An 18,353-nucleotide genomic window follows, 5' to 3' on the forward strand; every position below is an offset into this window, starting at 1 on the left:
GAGGGCAGTAAATTCGGGAACTTTATTACGAATAATTTGACAGTTTACTGATAAAATTGTGATAGTCGAAGTGTCTTTATTCTGAAAGCCACTTGACTTTCCTTGCTGCATATTGACTGGTGGCGAGTGTTCACCAGAGCACCTCAAACTACTGCCTAGCTTAAGAAACCCTCATGTGGACTCCACAAGAACTCTGCTGCCCGAGTAGCTGCTTACTTTGTGTAGTGCAACCCTGGCCTGTCAAGGGGAGTCCTACATATCCCAACAAGATAACGTGTCTATAAATCTGCAACCAAGACTGTCACAGAGTCGAGAAAGCCTTTGGTTGAGATCTTCCACTCGGCTCCAAACCAATGGACCCCGACCAACTCTGGAAACGATGGTGCAAATTACAAGCTCAGCTTGCACCTCACGCGCGAGGCCAGCAGTCTTCACCAGCTCCGCCAGCTCCCTGCACGTACTGAGGATCGCCTCCGAACCCATAGGACAGGCGTCGTTGGTGCCGACATGAGCCACAACATCCACACGGCTGCACCGTGGACGCTCGATAGCCACAGGTAAGGCCGCCTCCACTTCTCGGATGAGGCCCCCCGGCACACGTACCGAGCGCACGTTGGCTTTCTTTCCAGCCGTGAACGCTATCTGCCTACGGGGCTCCTAGCATTGGAGCTTCCAATAACTTGTAAGCCCCCTTCCCCCGTGTGCCTTCTCGGACCGTGCTGAACGAGCGACACCTGTCCACACACAGGGTGAGTGGGCGATGTCAGGCAACTAGTCTCCACATTGGCCCTCAGCCTCGAGCGGCGCGAACGCTTTACAAACCGCCACTCACCCTGCTGTGAGGACGGATCCACCGTGAGGGGTGCACAAGGAGGTGCCTCGAAAGCAGATCCGTGGGCAAAAGAAGTGACGCCTGAGATGTCCCATGCGAAGCGTCAGATTCTCCGCCATCGCTACACCCCGAGGCAGCAGCCTGAAGGTGATTGACGTAGCCAACAGCACATTCAGCTGTTCGCGAACTGCGGCCAGCTCCTCCTGCGTCCGCACACAGCACGCACAGAGCCTAGCCATCCTAGCAAGACTAATTGAAAAAGCTAATTTCTTCTGTCACCAGGATTCAAACTGAATACTTCTAGGACGAGCGCGGTGTCGTGCGGTAGCGACTTCGGCTGCGGAACATGTTTAGTACTTGACTGAAATGAAAGCGAGACAACTACAAAACGTACTTGATTACCATCTGATCTTGGAGCAGAGGCTCAAACCGGCAACGGCCTGGCCGCGGTGGATACACCGGTTCACGTGAGATCACCGAAGTTAAGCGCTGTCGGGCGTGGCTGGCACTTGGATGGATGACCATCCAGGCCGCCATGCGCTATTGCCATTTTTCAGGGTGCACTCAGCCTCGTGATCCCAATTGAGGCGCTACTCGACGGAATAGTAGCGGCTCCGATCAAAGAAAACCATCATACCGACTGGGAGAGCGGTGTGCTGACCACATGCCCCTCCTATCCGCATCCTCAACTGAGGATGACACGGCGGTTGGATGGTCCCGTTGGGCCACTTGTGGCCTGAAGACGGAGTGCTTGACATCAAATACAAGCGATTGCACAGTAGTTTTCAAATATCTTGGGCGAGTGTTTTCATCGTGTCTAAGTGTTCTGCTTGGGGAAAAACGCCTTTTGCAGAAACAGACAGGTACTATATCAGACCCACACTTGCTTTTTTTCTGCAACACGTCATGCGCGATGACGTTCTGCAGTGTTTCCAAAAATATATTGGTAATTATTATGGAGAAGACTTGAAAAACTGGTCTTATCACCGAGAATAGCTCACACATATAAGAAATAAACTGGGCAATTTACTTCTTTAGGAAATATTGTTTTCTGAGAAGACTAATATATTATTTTAAATTAATAAATAAATACTTAATAATTGTTTCGTGCTGCTAAAACCGTTTCTGTAACACACTTATGTACCACAGATGTCAACCTTACAGCACCTGATTGAATAACATTGCGACCAAGTGCTACACTATGCTAACGAAGCCAATCGACATTTGTCTTGGAAGCTAACTTTGTTTCCTATTTTGTAATGTTTTAAACCACCGTGTTATAAGTGTTCCTCATGCATTTGACAATAGGACAGTTTCCTGCAGCCTGAAAACCGGAGTTAGCAAGCAACAGATGGAATATTAGCTTTAGTGGAAACAGTACCTTCTTGAGCAAGTATTTACTCGTCTGGTGAAAATAAATTTCTAAATCGTGTGGTTGCTACGAACATTACTTGCGTAGATGTAGGAGGAATAAACATATCTAGAGGCAATGATCAATCGAACAAATATCCGTGAATATTTTCAGTTGCTTCCTCAAAGAAATTTCATTCTTCCTAAGATAATAGCACGAACAATGACCTAACATGACGAAGCCGACGAGTACGGTAACTTCTGTGCTAAACATAGCAGCCAATAGAGGAGTTGTTAGAAAATGGAACACAAAGGTGTGCCTGATAATTTTTTTAACACCGATCAACCTTTCTTTTTCTTACGAACACAATATGTAGTTTTTTGCGAATGAATAACAACACAGTAGCGAGAGAAAGAAAAAACCTAGAGTCAGCGAGTATCATTCAATAGATACTATGGTATCATTTGCATATGGTTTTTAATGAAAAATTGCAAATTTGTCTACTTAGTTTTAACATATACTGAATATATGTGCAACCAAGTTCTGCTTGAGCACTTCAAACGTTATTTATTGACAGGTAAATATAACATGTACGTGTGGCGAACTGCAAAGATGAATTCTACATTAAGCTTCATTAGGCACATAAAGTGCCATGTAATTTACTGAGATGATGATCAAGCACAGTGCTGTGGCGATCAAAACTATGCGAGACCTCATGCAGACGCGACTCCAGTTTCTAATTTTCCTTGAGACCATCGTGCATGCTTGCTCATACACACGCGCTCGTGCACGTTCATCGCTATCTGCTGGCTGATAACGTTCATAGTTTATTTTCAATGTAGTCTTGAATGTTATTCGGGCCTACACTTTTCGGCATCAAACATGCGCCAAGGTATCGTTTGGCAGAGTAGCCACTGCGTTAAATCTTTGCGCTAGCTTACAAATTAGCGAAGAATGGTACAGAAGAAGTAATAAATTAAAGATTGATTCGACGTATCTGAAGTGTTGGGACAGCTGTGAAGGAAATTCTGAGGAACTGAGGTGTGCAGATTAGGTTACTGGTACCACATAAAGTGTTACCCTCAGCGGAAGAAAAAGCAATGTCTCAGGGCGCTCTCGTGATGCACATGAGCGCAAGATGTCACGAAATATTTCTTTTCAGTACAACCGTGCCAAACGTGGACACAATATTCCCCCCCCCCCCCCCCCCAATCAAGATATCGAACCAAGTTTCTAGCTAATCACATTACGAAAATGGTAAGAGCAGTGTGACATATTGCAGGAACTAATACCGTTTAAGAGTATTGTTTTAACTGTAGTGGGTAAACTTAGAGAAACGGAAAACAGTGATAACAGTAACTAATGTGAGTCGCCCTGTGTCTCTAAAAACATATTCGGAATGGAAAGGCCAGTCTGCTGGCACATGGTTGTTTCCCCCCTTTAGCCCACGTTTACAAAACGATAGACACGTAGCTCCGTTGGACCGATAGTTTTGGTTTCACATTCAACACGACTAGCTAGACACTTTTTGTTTGTTTGTGGAGAGCTTCGCAATAAAATTTAAAAAGTATCGTATCACAAGACGCCCCTGCTTAAATTTTATGTTTCACTTTCAGAAAATTTATTTCACATAACTCCTTATTAACCACTGCATTAAGACTAAAATTCACTAAAAGGTATCTCATTATCATACTCAATGTCCACAATACATGTAATTATTGTACCAGCTCTAGAAATCCAAGAGACTCCAGGGGATTGATTTAGATTTGTAAGCAAGGCAAATAAACTCTTTTCAACTCTCGGTTGCAGTCACAAACGGACAACTAGCTTTAGAATTATGTAGATAAAAGTATGAACCGTGCAGATACATACTATATATTTGCTCCTTTGAATTCTCATACCTAGCGAGAAGTGTTGAGGAGGTATTAGAGCTGTTCGCAATGTGCTATATAGGACGGTATTTTCATGCCATAGACAACTCTGATTTTTTTATTGTTAGCTCACAGCAACTATACTTTTTGTAGGGGAACACACTTCGACTTGTAGTCATCCTGGGGCATCATTGTTGGCAGACATTGTTGACCTAACTGCACCCTTCTTATCCTCTTTCACCTATCACGAAACTACGTATCTGCCACCTCTGTACTTAATCATCATTTAAAATTTCACTTGTACCTACAACACAAAAAAATTTAATTTTAGATGATCTTGTTAATAGCATGCAAATAATTGGAAGAAACTCTTGTTAGATAGTGAAAAATGTTGTAAATGTGTCACGACTTTACATCGTGGCTCAGCCCATCAGAGACATGCACTTCAGTGAAGCTCAGAATATAGCTGACTTTTCTCCAAGTACACGTACGCCATGCTTTGGATGGGACTGTATACACACTGAAGAGCCAAAGAAAATGGTACACCTGCCTAATATCGTGTAGGGCCCCCGCGGGCACGCAGAAGTGTCACAGCACTACGTGGCATGGACTTGACTAATGTCTGAAGTAGTGCTGGAGGGACTGACACCATGAATCTTGCGGGGCTGTCCATAAATCTGTAAGAGTACGAGGAAGCGGAGATCTCTTCTGAACAGCACGTTGCAAGGCATCCCAGATATGCTCAATAATGTTCGTGTGTAGAGAGTGTGATGGCCAGCGGAATTGTTTAAACTCTGAAGTGTGTTCCTGGAGCCACTCCGAAGCAATTCTGGACGTGTGGAGTGTCGCACTGTCCTGCTGCAGTTGCCCAAGTCCAACGGAAAGCACAATAACATGAATGCGTGCACATGATCAGACAGGATGCTTACGTACGTGTCACCTGTCTGTAGTATTTAGACGTATCAGGGCCCCATATCACTCCAACTGCTCACGCACCACACCATTACAGAGCCTCCATCAGCTTGAATAGTCTCCTGCTGACGTGCAGGGTCCATGGATTTATGAGGTTGTCTCTATACCAGTACACGTCCATCCGGTCGATACAATATGAAACGAGACTCGTCCGACCAGGCAACGTATTTCCAGTCATCAACAGTTCAAATGGTTCAAAAGGCTCTAAGCACTATGGGGCTTAACATCTGAGGTCATCAGTCCCCTAGACTTAGAACTACTTAAACGTAACTAACCTAAGGACATCACACACATCCATGCCCGAGGCAGGATTCGAACTTGCGACCGTAGCAGCAGCGCTGTTCCGGACTAAACCGCCTAGAAGCGCTCGGGCACACCGGCCGGCCATCAACCGTCCAATGTCGGTGTTGACGGGCCCAGGCGAAGCGTAAAGCTTTGTGTCGTGTAGTCATCAAGGGTACACGAGTGGGCCTTCGGCTACGAAAGCTCTTATCAATGATGTTTCGTTGAATGGTTCGCACGCTGACACTTGTCAATGGCCCAGCATTGAAATCTGCAGCAATTTGCAGAAGGGTTGTATTTCTGTCACGTTGAACGACCCTCTTCAGTCGTCGTTGGTCCCGTTCTTGCACAATCTTTTCTTTGCAGTCAGTGCAATGTTTACAAATGCGGAGTTGGCAGATGCCCATTTGATGTATGGATTAGCACGGGGCAATAGCCGTGGCGAGGTACGTTTGTATCGAGACAGATTTCCAGAACGAAGGTGTCCCGACAGGAAGACGTTCGAAGCAATTGATCGGTGTTTTAGGGAGCACGGAACATTCCAGCCTATGACTCGCGAATGGGGAAGACCTAGAACGACGAGGACACCTGCAATGGACGAGGCAATTCTTCGTGCAATTGACGATATCCCTAATGTCAGCGTCAGAGAAGCTCCTGCTGTACAAGGTAACATTGACCACGTCACTGTATGGAGAGTGCTACGGGAGAACCAGTTGTTTCCGTACCATGTACAGCGTGTGCAGGCACTACATGTGGTTCATGCACGATGGAGCCCCTGCACATTTCAGTCGAAGTGTTCGTACGCTTCTCAACAACAGATTCGGTGACCGATGGATTGGTAGAGGCGGACCAATTCCATGGCCTCCACGCTCTCCTGACCTCAACCCTATTGACTTTCATTTATGGGGGCATTTGAAAGCTCTTGTCTACGCAACCCCGGTACCAAATGTAGAGTCTCTTCGTGCTCGTATTGTGGACGGCTGTAATACAATACGCCATTCTCCAGGGCTGGATCAGCGCATCAGGGATTCCATGCGACGGAGGGTGGTTGCATGTATCCTCGCTAACGTAGGACATTTTGCACATTTCCTGTAACAAAGTGTTTGAAGTCACGCTGGTACGTTCTGTTGCTGTGTGTTTCCAGTCCATGATTAGTATGATTTGAAGAGAAGTAATAAAATGAGCTCTAACATGGAAAGTAAGCGTTTCCGGACACATGTCCACACAACATATTTTCTTTCTTTGTGTGTGAAGAATGTTTCCTGAAAGTTTGGCCGTACCTTTTTGTAACACCCTATACATGATCGTGTAATTGCTTTAGTGCTAGTATTATTGCTTGGCGCGTTTCCATAAGTATGTCTCAAATACTGCAATGTGGAACTAAAGTTACAGATTTCAAGTCTTCGAAAGAACTGCCAGTAGCAAGGTACCGTAGCGTAATAGATAAGCGCTGAGTTGGTGGAATGCCGTCTCATTGTTCTATTTTGTTTTGATCATGGGAATACAGGCGTCCGCAGAAATGTACTCAAGGAGGAGAGAATGAGGCAAGCCTCTAAAATTGGTCGTTTTTTATGTAAATGAGATGGTCAGTTTCGAAATGTCTTTCCAAAGGAACTAAATGTTATGGAGAATGATTATTATCCGTTCAGTATTTGTTATAAGTAGATTACTTTGAAACTTAAAACTAACAAACAAACAATTGTGGAGCTGTTGCTAAAGCCTAGTTTTGTCTCGCTGCGATCAGTCATGTGCTACATTCGACAAAGCGAGAGGTTTAGCAGAATCACTAGAAATCTCTTCTAGAAGTGTATGAGAACTGGGAGTAGTGAATTAAGACCACGTACTCTGGGAAAGGGGTGGGGAGGGGAAGGTGCCAATGTATGGGGCAACTATTTTAAGTAATACATCGGGTGTTGGACCATTAACACATAAAATCTTACGATAATCTTATACTTTATCGACCTACCGCGATTCTCTCAAGACGTTTTCGTGAGTTATCTTTAACGCTCCTTGAATCTAATTTTCCATACACCTTTTTTTCAGCTTGGAACAAATTAGAGCAATTATCACAGCAGCAGCATCTTTATCGTCCAGCAATCGGAATGACGAAATTGCAGAATATTACTGAGCAGTCTAAGAGAACCTCAGTAATATTGCACAATATTATTGATCGCTGGCGAGGGCTCAGCAGAAATGGCGACGACGTATCGGAACCAAAGGACGGAAACAGACCACAGATAATCCACAGGTTTCATCGACCGCCCTCCTCGAACAATACGACGTAAACAACAGCGGATAAGGCGCCGCGTGGCCGCGAGAGGTGCCGTCAACTCACCCGCCGCCGTGACGAGGAGCAGAAGCAGACAGCGCATGCGCAGGCCGGTGAGCTGCAGTAGAGCGGGACGTGCGACCGCGAGGAAGGCCCGCGAGAATCTGCGGTGGCGCCGGCGGCCACAGCGGCAGAGCCAGCTGGCGGCGACTCCCACCAGGCACCGGGCTGGCGGAGAGCGCCGTGAAAGGGGACGAGGCCGTGCCGGCCGCCGATGCGACCACCGAGGCGCCAGATAGTGCAGCTGTGTTTACCGATCGCTATCGCGCCGCGATATCTCTCGGCAACGTGACCTCCGTCAAGTTCACACCACACAGCACCTGCTGTGTCACTGACCACCACCTATCTCACTGATGCTTGCATGCAGACTGTAGTGACGAATGAAAATTTGTGCTAAGACCGGAATTCGAACCCGGGTTCCCGCTCGCTGGGCAGATGCGCTTACCACATGCCACGCTGACACAGTGGCTTCGCTCAAATGCACGGACTACCCTGGCACGCCTCCTTCCTCAATCCAAATTTCCATTCACGCCTCCGTCCACTTGGTATTCCCCCTAAACTCGAACAGCACAGCAGAGGCTCTCCAACTCTAATGGAATTTCACCACAGCATCGAACGATCCCAAGCTTAGGGGGGATACGAAATGGGTTGAGGCGTGAATGTGAGTTTTTGGATTGAGGAGGGAAGCGTGCTAGGGTAGTACGTGCAGTTGTGAAAGCAACAGTGCCAAGATGACATAGCGGTCACCACATCTGCCTAGTGAGAGGGTAACCCGACTTCGGTTTCTAGCCTTGGTACGATTTTTCATTCACCGCTTCAGTCAGCATATGTATACATCACAGATGTTTGGGACTTTGAAAGGTCTCTGGAACCATATAGAGTCATTTGACCAATCTCACTGTTGCCTGTGAGTAGTAATGACACATGACAACTTGAAATAAATGATGGGTTCAAGGTACAAAGCCAAAAGCTGAACAGTGTCTATTAGGCCTCAACATAAAGTGGAGCAGCCTATTCTGGCAATCCAGTATTCAAATATTGTGGAAGTGCCACATTAGAGAATAACATGATGCCTCGAGATGCCAGAGAGCATACAAGTTGTTTGACTACAAAAAAAGCTTGGTTGCAGTACATTGTTAGGACAATCAGTGCTGACAATGAACTTATGGTCTTTAGAGTACTGGAGGATTCTTCTGGTCCTATTAAGAAGCGTAGTCGTAGGTTTTAGTTACCGCAGCCGTTAGTAGACTAATTTTATCGTGCCTAACAGTAAGTAGTGCGTGTGTAAGTATGTTATCACTGCGCCGTGTGGTGCTTCGAAGGGAAACAACTCGAGATACAAGTGTACCAAGATAAGACTGAGCCATGCCCATCAGAAAATTATACGATGTTGATTATGAGAAATTTGAGGAGGTATCGCAGCATGAAAATAATCAAGTTTACAGACATATGTTTAGTAAGAGCTACCAGAGTGCCTATCGTATCTCTTCTCTGTCTGAGATGATGATCTGAACATAGGGAGGTTAGAGAGCAGCATCTCATGTCAGTAAGGACAGACAAACTAGCTGAGTAAGATTCGGGAGGCGAATCGACAGCTGTCTGTCTCATGATTTCCGAAAAGATGTTTATAGAATATTCAGCTTTACAACAACGGCCGCTACAGCCACTGAAACTCGTGGTAAATTGAACTTGAATAAAACTGCAAACAGCTGTTAGTTTATGATATTTTCACAGAATAGGAAGGAAAGCATCCTTGTAATCTATACAATTACAAAATTAAGGAAGGCCAATAAAAGTAAAACTAAATGGAAAGTACTTAGAGTAGTGTCACATGGATTAGCGCACGCAGACGCCTCCAACGTTCGGAGTCACAGAATCTAACCCCATGAAGAGGGGAAGTAGTCTACAAACAATAAGGGGCAGAGCGTTAGGTTGGAGAGTGCAGAGGATGAAGCACTGTGGCATAAAGAACCTTAGTAAATGTAGTAAATATCATTGATATGTAACGCAAGAAGTATGAAATAAGATACCTTTAGTAGAGCGTCTATCTGAGAAACGCAACCCGTTAACAACACCCCCGTTATTACCACAAAGATAAAACACCCAGAAGGAAAGAGTCATCCAAGATTAAACATCGGGGAGTGAAAAGTTATGTTGAGTTAATGGTGACTAGTTTCGAACGTATTTATCCATTTTCAAACCATTCTCTGAGTCATTCACTTGTGATTAATGAAATATTTCATAGTATAACATTTACTATTCTGAGAAGTTCATATCTGAATATTCTGTGCCCTTGATACTGGTAACTACTCTACAATCGGTCATATGTTACCAAACTGACAGCCGCTCTAAGTGGCCGAGCGGTTTGAAGCGTCATGTCACGGATTGCGCGGCCCCTCCCGCCGGATGTTCAAGTCCTCCCTCGGGCATGGGTGTTTGTGTTGTTCTTAGCATTAGTTAGTTGGTTCAAATGGCTCTGAGCACTATGGGACTTAACATCTATGGTCATCAGTCCCCTAGAACTTAGAACTACTTAAACCTAACTAACCTAGGGACATCACACAACACCCAGCCATCACGAGGCAGAGAAAATCCCTGACCCCGCCGGGAATCGAACCCGGGAACCCGGGCGTGGGAAGCGAGAACGCTACCGCACGACCACGAGATGCGGGCAGCATTAGTTAGTTTAAGGGGCGTGTAAGTCTAGGGACCGATGAGCTCACCAGTTTGGTCCCTTAGCAATTCACGCACATTTGACCAAACTGACTCGCTTCGAATTTTTACTTCTTATTTTCTAATTTATGGTCATCTAATTTTTACCTATCGATTGCTGCTGATGACATGTGGTTCTAAAACGGGTTCCGACAGCAAAAATAGCATTAGTTTCCAAGGAAAGCAGAGAGCTATGCTCTGACAACAATGTTGCACTTCCTTTCTAGCAGGTACCTGGCAAAAGAGTGTATGGGTAGTTTCTCTTTCAGCTTATTCTCTTGCAGCTGCAATATTTAGAATTCTAATTTATTTACTATGTAGTGGTAGAGAAATGACTCAGCATCATGCGTTATGACGATCAATTTAATCCATACATGGTTAATTTTGCGAGAGCCACTCACGACCAAGGTCTCGAAAATCGATGTTCACCCTGCTGGAGACGAATGCAGCATTAAAGCAGTACTGTGAAATATATTAGCGCAGCTCATCGCAGTTTTAGACTGCAACGAAAACACACTCATATCGACGTACTTCCCACGCTGTTACAGACTAAACCAAGTATATCTGGAAATAGAAAAATGCACGGACAAAACCAATGCAACTCTCTTTCGTTCGGTAGGTGAGGCCTACTTGCTTACCAGGTTTTACGCGCACCCCTTCCACTCCCATTTTCAAAAGTATTTCTGAGCGGACGATGACCAACTTATTAAAATGTAACATGACGATATTACAAACGTAGAAATTCGTAGAACGTAGAAAGACGGCCAATCTCGCAAGCAATCACTAACCAGCCGGCTATGTTATTCGTAGGAACTGACTAGCACCTGATGTAGCTTAATAGACGCAACCACAATAATATTATCTTGGAACTCTTCCATTTGGTCCGTGCTTGCATAGAAAAACAGTAATATCAGAAATTGAGTCTTCCTTGATGCAAAACACCCTGTTATTCGTTTATTGCTATATTATCCCAAACTAGTTTCGGCGACAAATATCACCATCATCAGTGGGTTTTTTTAATCTAAAACATGCAGAAAATGTCATGGTTGTAGAAACACAGTATAACATTATTACATTTTTACAATTCGTCTTTTGAAATATAGTTTTCTATTGATATTTTCATACTACCTTATTTATTGTATGTTTATTGCTTAAAACTTGCTGTAACATAGAATAAATAAGGTAGCATGAAAATATCAATAGAAAACTATATTTCAAAAGACGAATTGTAAAAATGTAATAATGTTTTACTGTGTTTGTACAACCATGCCATTTTCTGCATGTTTTAGATCAAAAAACTCCACTGATGATGGTGATATTTGTCGCCGAAACTAGTTTGGGGTAATAGAGCAATAAACGAATAACAAGGTGTTTTGCATCAAAGCGGACTCAATTTCTATTATTACAGTCGCAACCACTTTGACAAGAACATGGGGAGCTGTAGCGTTACTGGGCGGTAGTTAAGTCTTTCGATGTAATTGTAGGTTACGCGCAGCGGGGCTGCCCCACACGGTGACCACCAGCGAAGACTGCCGACTGCAGCGGTGTAGGGTGCCCCAGCGTAGCTGTACCCATGCCAAGTCTTAGTGTCCTGATTTAAAATCTCTGTCTTTCCTTGCGTCACGCTCGTGTACTGTTAGTAAATAAACTGCTACTTCAGCGGACAGCACTACATGCGGGCACAGGAGGTGGATCTAGAACATGTTTTCTCTGTCATCTTATTTGAATAAACTGCAGCTATTGTGAGAGCTAGTCCCAGCTCACGCAGAGAAATTTCTTTTCCAGTGGGTTCAAGTTCGTTGGGATGCTCTCAAGCCTTGTGCTGCCTACATGTCCTCTCCTGGGAGGGGAGTGTCCTTGGAAGCAACTAGATTTTTTTGCTTGTTGTGTTCTCCATCGCATTGAATTTTACAGCACACTTTTGACATGCTATCTCATAAAGAGAAAGCGTCAGGTAACATTCGGTTACAAGATTAGAAGGAAACATCTTTAATTCGTCACAACGTCCAAATCTTAGAGGCAGTAGTAGAAGCTATATGAAATGGACAGAATACCTAAAATCAATATTTGTGTAGGCGAATGGAAGACGGAAGCTTACTTGCGAATCGTTGATAAAAACACGGCGCTGTTCTCATGGAATCCTGGCGGGAAAATTTAGATCCAGTAAGTCCAGCACACAGGGAGGTTAATTGCAAGTCTCCTTCTAACTAACACCGAGGCATAACCGGCTTTCATCAGAAAACACAACAAACCTCCACCGTTCCCTTCAGTGAGCTCTCGCCTGACACCACTGAAGTCGCAAATAGCGGTGATTTGGGGACTTTAGAATGCACGCAATAGCACTTCTGGCTCGGAGCTGTCCCTGAAATAACCGATTTGGAACAATTCGTTGTCACTGTGGTGCCAACGGCTGCTCAGATTGCTGCTGGAGATGCCGTACCATGTGCCAGAGCCATATGCCAAACATAGTGGTCTTACCTCTCCGTAGTGTCACGTGGCCGTCTTTACCCCCATCTTCTTGTGACTGTACATTCTCGTGACCACCACTGCCAGCAATCATGTGCTGTGGCTACATTCCTGCCAAGTCTTTCTGCAATATCACAGAAGGACTTCTCGCAGCCCTATTACAAGACCTCGTTCGAACTCAGAGGGGTACTGATAATGGCGTCTTTGTCGCCTTAAAAAAATGTTCAAACGTGTGTGAAATCTTATGGGACTTAACTGCTAAGGTCATCAGTTCCTAAGCTTACACACTACTTAAACTAAATTATCCTAAAGACACACACACACACTCATGCCCGAGGGAGGACTCGAACCTCCGCCGGGACTAGCCGTTTGTCGCCTTAAAGGCATTCTTGACTAACGTCAACTCAGCATGTTCAGTCTCAAAGGTAAATATCGCACACGACTATACAGTTTGTACGCAAAGCAAAACTGATTTGTGTCCTCATAGTGGCGCTACTAGCGCCACTCTTATGCGACTGGCGCGAAATTTGAAAAGACAGCCTCTTTCAGATGTAGAAACACGCCTACCAACTTTCGTTTATGTCGTACAATTCCTTTCTGATGATGCGTTTTTTTTCCCGTCCGTGAAACTGACAGAAATGCTGCCTGGCGACATCGTCGTCAACCGTTGGCATTTTGACATGAGGACACCCTGCCATTTTCAAGACATAACTACAAGAAGTAAGCACTGTGAAAGGAATTTCAATCTTCGGTTTTCAGGAAACTCAGGAAAGATAACACTCGCATACACTCTAAACACTAGCGCCATTGCAAACCATTCTATGCAGAATTTAAACAGAAATTACCATTTCTGTTTATAAAATTGCTTGCTTATTTAATTTCAACAGCTACCCTAATAACACTATCCCAATAGCTGGAAGTGCATGGCATAATCCCTGTGTTGTTACATTCTATAGGATGACCGGTGCGAAGACAATGTTCTTCAATGGCAGATTCGCTCGGCTGTTGTAAGCGTGTGACGCTTATGCTCAGTACACCGGTCCTCCACAGTCCTGGTAATCTGACCAGTACATGACATGCCGCCACTGCAAGGAATACGGCAGACACTGGGCTTACACAAACCAAGATCGTCCTTTACGGAACTTGAAAGGATCCTGATCTTAGATGGTGGTCGAAAAACACACATCACATCATATGTTCACAAAATGCAACCAATCCTTTTCGAAATGTCCTTTGCGTAAGACGAAAAGGCTGTAGACTTCGGTGCCAACTCGGTATTATCATCACCCACCCGGTGCACACTTGGTCGATAGCGCAAACACACATCTGATCCGTCTTTCACTATGACCATTCTGACGGAAGGTGACTTCGAAATGGGCTAACTCAGCTGAAAAACTCTCAGGGTCTGAGGTGATATGGGTCCTATGAACCAAGGTACAAAGTACCCCTTCACATTGAGCCGCATGTTGTACTCTCGGCCTGCAGATAAAAGTCAGTGTGAGTAAACGATACTTCCGTTGTTTGACCTCCTGGCAGTGAGAGTTTGAACTACTTCTTATAACATCTGAAGTCAACCCACGCGAATACTTGCTGCGTGATGAAGGTGGAAAAGGATGGCTGTCTTCGTTCTTTGATGTGTTGGTCGGGAGCAAGGTTGATGGTACGTTGGGACATGCCGTTTACAGGAAGCCTAAACACACTGCTTTGTGTCCGCAGGGTGATATTTGTCACCAGCCGGCCCAACGTGAAGGGGTCTTTGTACCATGGCTCACAGGGCCCATATCATCTCGGGCCCTGAGAGTTTGTCAGCTGAGTTAGCTCATCTCGAAGGCACCTTTAGTCAGAATGGTTACAGTGAAAAATAGGCAGATCACACGTGCGTTACGCTATCGACCATGTGTGAATCGGGTGAGATGATGATACCGAGGTGGCACCAAAGTCTACGGCCTTTTCGTCTTACGCAAGGGACATTTCGAAAAGGATTGGCTGCATTTTGCGAAAATATGATGTGAAGTGTGTTTTTCGACAACCAACTAAGATCAGAGTCCTTTCAGGTTCGGTAATGAACGATCCTGGTTGGCGTTAAGCCGGATATCTACCGTATTCCTTGCAGTTGTGGCATGTCATATACTGATCACACTGTCAGGACTGTGAAGGACCGAAAGCTTCAGCGTCACACACGCTTATGAACAGCTGAGCGAATCTGCCATTGCAGAATATTGTCTTGACTCCGGTCATCCCATGTAACGTAACAACAAGAAGTTTGTGATGCACTTCCAGTTATTGGGATAGTGTTATTAAGGAAGCTGTTGAAATTAAATTAGCGAGTAATCTTATAAATGGAGAAAGCGGTTTTTGTTTAAATTCTGCATGGAATGTTTTGTGATGGCGCTAGTGTTTACAGTGTGTGTGAGTGCTATCTTTCCGGAGTCTCTCTGAAAACCGAGGTTTTAAATCCCCTTGCACAGTGCCTACTTCTTGTAGTTACGCCTTGAAAATGGCAGGGTGTGCTCCTGTGGAAATATCGGCGGTTGTTGACGACGTTTCCCGGCTACATTCCCGTAAATTATTTGGAATTTTGATAACTGATTTTCGGGCAAGAACCATGCCACTATTTTCCTGCAACTACGCCATATTTCGCACGGTGTCATGAGCATAAGAGACAAGAGACTACGTGCCTGCAGAGACACATGACTGTTTTCCCCTCGCTCAGTAGGCGAATGGAACAGGAAAGTAAAACTTTTATGTTGGTGAGATGTACCTACTACCTACACTATATATATATATATATATATATATATATATATATATATATATATATATATATAGGTTTGTGTGTGTGTGTTGTAAGTAGGCTATTTAGGTTTTCTTATTGGTAACGCCACGTAGCGCTCTGTATGAAAATCAATGGCTGTGCTGTGTGCAGTCTGTGGCTAGTTTGCATTGTTGTCTGCCATTGTAGTGTTGGGCAGCTGGATGTTAACAGCGCGTAGCGTTGCGCAGTTGGAGGCGAGCCGCCAGCAGTGGTGGACGTGGGGAAGTGAGATGGCGGATTTTTCACTATGGATAATCTGGAGGTGTGTCCATCAGAAACAGTACATTTGTAAGAATGGATGTCATGAGCTGCTATATATATTATGACTATTAAGGTAAATACATTGTTTGTTCTCTGTTAAATTCTTTCATTTGCCAACTATGCCTATCAGTAGTTAGTGCCTTCTGTAGTTCGAATCTTTTATTTAGCTGGCAGTAGTGGCGCTCGCTGTATTGCAGTAGTTCGAGTAACGACGATTTTTGTGAGGTAAGTGATTTGTGAAACGTATAGGTTAATTTAGTCAGGGCCATTCTCTTGTAGGGATTACTGAAAGTCAGACTGCGTTGCGCTAAAAAAATATTGTGTGTCAGTTTAAGCACAGTCTTGTATAATTGTTCTAAGGGGACGTTTCATATGTCGACCGTTAGCCGAGGATACTTCACTGGAATCTTCTGATTTTTTCTTGTAGTTTGTGTAATTAGTGCAGCCTTTGTTTATTGTTAGCGCGTAATTGTAGAGAGAATTTCCTTTGTAGTTGTAGTTTTTCATTCTTGTACAGTAAAACAGTTGTGGCATGCATGTAGATTTGCACCAAGTATTTCGCAGCTCCGCTTGCAATTAACGAGATATTATTTTCAATGCTATGTTAATGTATTTTCTTATTTTGCTCTTCAAATTGTGGTTTTCCGTGTTGTCGTGTGAAATATTGTGACAATAATGGCGTGTGAAAATCGTAATACTAGGCTCCAGAGTAAACTGAGAAATGACAGTGAAGACGAAAGCAGTGTGTTAGCGCCGCCGAGTAATGAATTAACTAATGTTCAAAGTAGTAATTTGGTAACTGTGCATAGGGAAATGGAGCGGGCTGCAAATAATGGTGTAGGCAGTGAAACAATTAGTGAACAGGGAAGCATTATCGATCGATCGGTCGGCAACAGCTCGCCTCAGGAATCCGAAATGACAGGACACAATCTTGCAAATACTGTAGATTCAGGTTTTGCGTCCTCACCATTTTCTCAAATAAGTCAAGACACATTTTCTGCTTGTCAAAATGTGAATGTTGCCGGTGCAAATGCACTGCCGAAAAGCATAGAGGAACAGATTCCAGACACTAATTCATTATTATTGCAATTAATGCAACAAATGAAACAAAATCAGAGACAAACACAGCAACAGTTAGACACAATGGAACAAAATCAGAGACAAACACAGCAAAACCTTCAAAAGTTAGACACAATGGAACAAAAGCTTCAGAAGTTAGGCTCAGTGGAACATACGCTTGAACAAACACGTGAAGATTTAACTACTGAGTTACATAAAAACGAATTGAAATGTCAAAAAGTCTGTAATGACGTAAAAACACTAATTTGTGAGCATTTCCAACCTATTTTTTCGCGGCATGAAAATAAATTACAGAATCACGAATCAGCCATAAAGGAACTGCAAACTATTGTTCATGAAAATCATGAGACCTTGCATGCTAAAACTGACTCAGTTGCATCTACCGATTCGGTTACGCAACTTGCAAAAACTGAGGAAAACTTAAAGGACACAGTAGATACGATTTCAACACAATTGGACCCTCTGAAATTTGGTTCAGAAAAACACACTGAGGAAAAATGTACACTATCGGAGAAAGTAGCCGAACTTTCGGATCAGTTCACTAACTTATCTGCAAAGGTAGATGATGATCTGAATGACACAAGACCTGTAGCCATCACTGACACAGAAGAGTATGAACAAATTAAGAAATTCAAACAAAATCAGAATCAAATTGATACGCAACACAAAAGAGAAATCCGGGAAGTACAAGATCAGTTGGCACAAGTAATACAAAAATTACATATTTCAGAGGACACTCGCGCTCCAACACGGGAAGAGGGACTTAAAAATACGGATAAGCCACAAAATAATAACACAGGGCATTTCGGAAATTATGAAAGAAATTGGCAAGGTGCACCGAATTTTGTGATGGAACCGCCGACACGAAGTAACAATGACCGATATGCTACTCGCAGACACGATGATATTGACTATAGGCTGTTCATTACTACACGTAAATTCAAAACATTTAGGAACTCTGGCAACGACATTCATCCACAAGCGTGGCTCCATCAATTCTCTCATTGTTTTCCTCCCAACTGGTCATTAGAGCACAGATTAGAATTTATGTGTGGCTACTTAGAGAATGAACCAGCTGAAAGAATGCGATTGGTCATTCACGTTTGTCACAGTTAAGGAGAATTTTATCATGCCTTCCTCTCAGCATATTGGTCTCAAGCTACACAAGACCGAGTAAAACATAGCATCATAATGATGAAACATTTCGAACAATCTGAATTTTCCAGTCTTGTGAAATATTTTGAAGACATGTTGCACAAGAATCAGTACCTGTCAAACCCATACGGCCCCTCAGAACTCATCCGCATTTGCTTAATCAAATTACCTGAACATTTACGACATACTATTTTGGCGGGACGTTGCAAAGACGACATTGAAGCTCT

At 44.0% G+C, this 18,353-nt stretch overlaps 1 protein-coding gene across 1 annotated transcript in view; it reads right to left on the reverse strand.

Annotated features, from left to right (window-relative positions):
- LOC126480348 (G-protein coupled receptor Mth2-like) overlaps nucleotides 1-7,807 on the reverse strand; it is a 247,377-nt gene extending 239,570 nt beyond the window's left edge. The window contains exon 1 of the mRNA XM_050103858.1: nucleotides 7,644-7,807. Within this exon, the coding sequence (XP_049959815.1) occupies nucleotides 7,644-7,680 (37 nt within the window). The 5' untranslated portion in view covers nucleotides 7,681-7,807. The remainder of the gene's footprint in view (nucleotides 1-7,643) is intronic.
- Between the last annotated feature and the right edge of the window lie 10,546 nt (nucleotides 7,808-18,353).

The sequence above is a fragment of the Schistocerca serialis genome, chromosome 1 (genome assembly GCF_023864345.2).
Source record: "Schistocerca serialis cubense isolate TAMUIC-IGC-003099 chromosome 1, iqSchSeri2.2, whole genome shotgun sequence".
NCBI lineage: Eukaryota > Metazoa > Arthropoda > Insecta > Orthoptera > Acrididae > Schistocerca > Schistocerca serialis.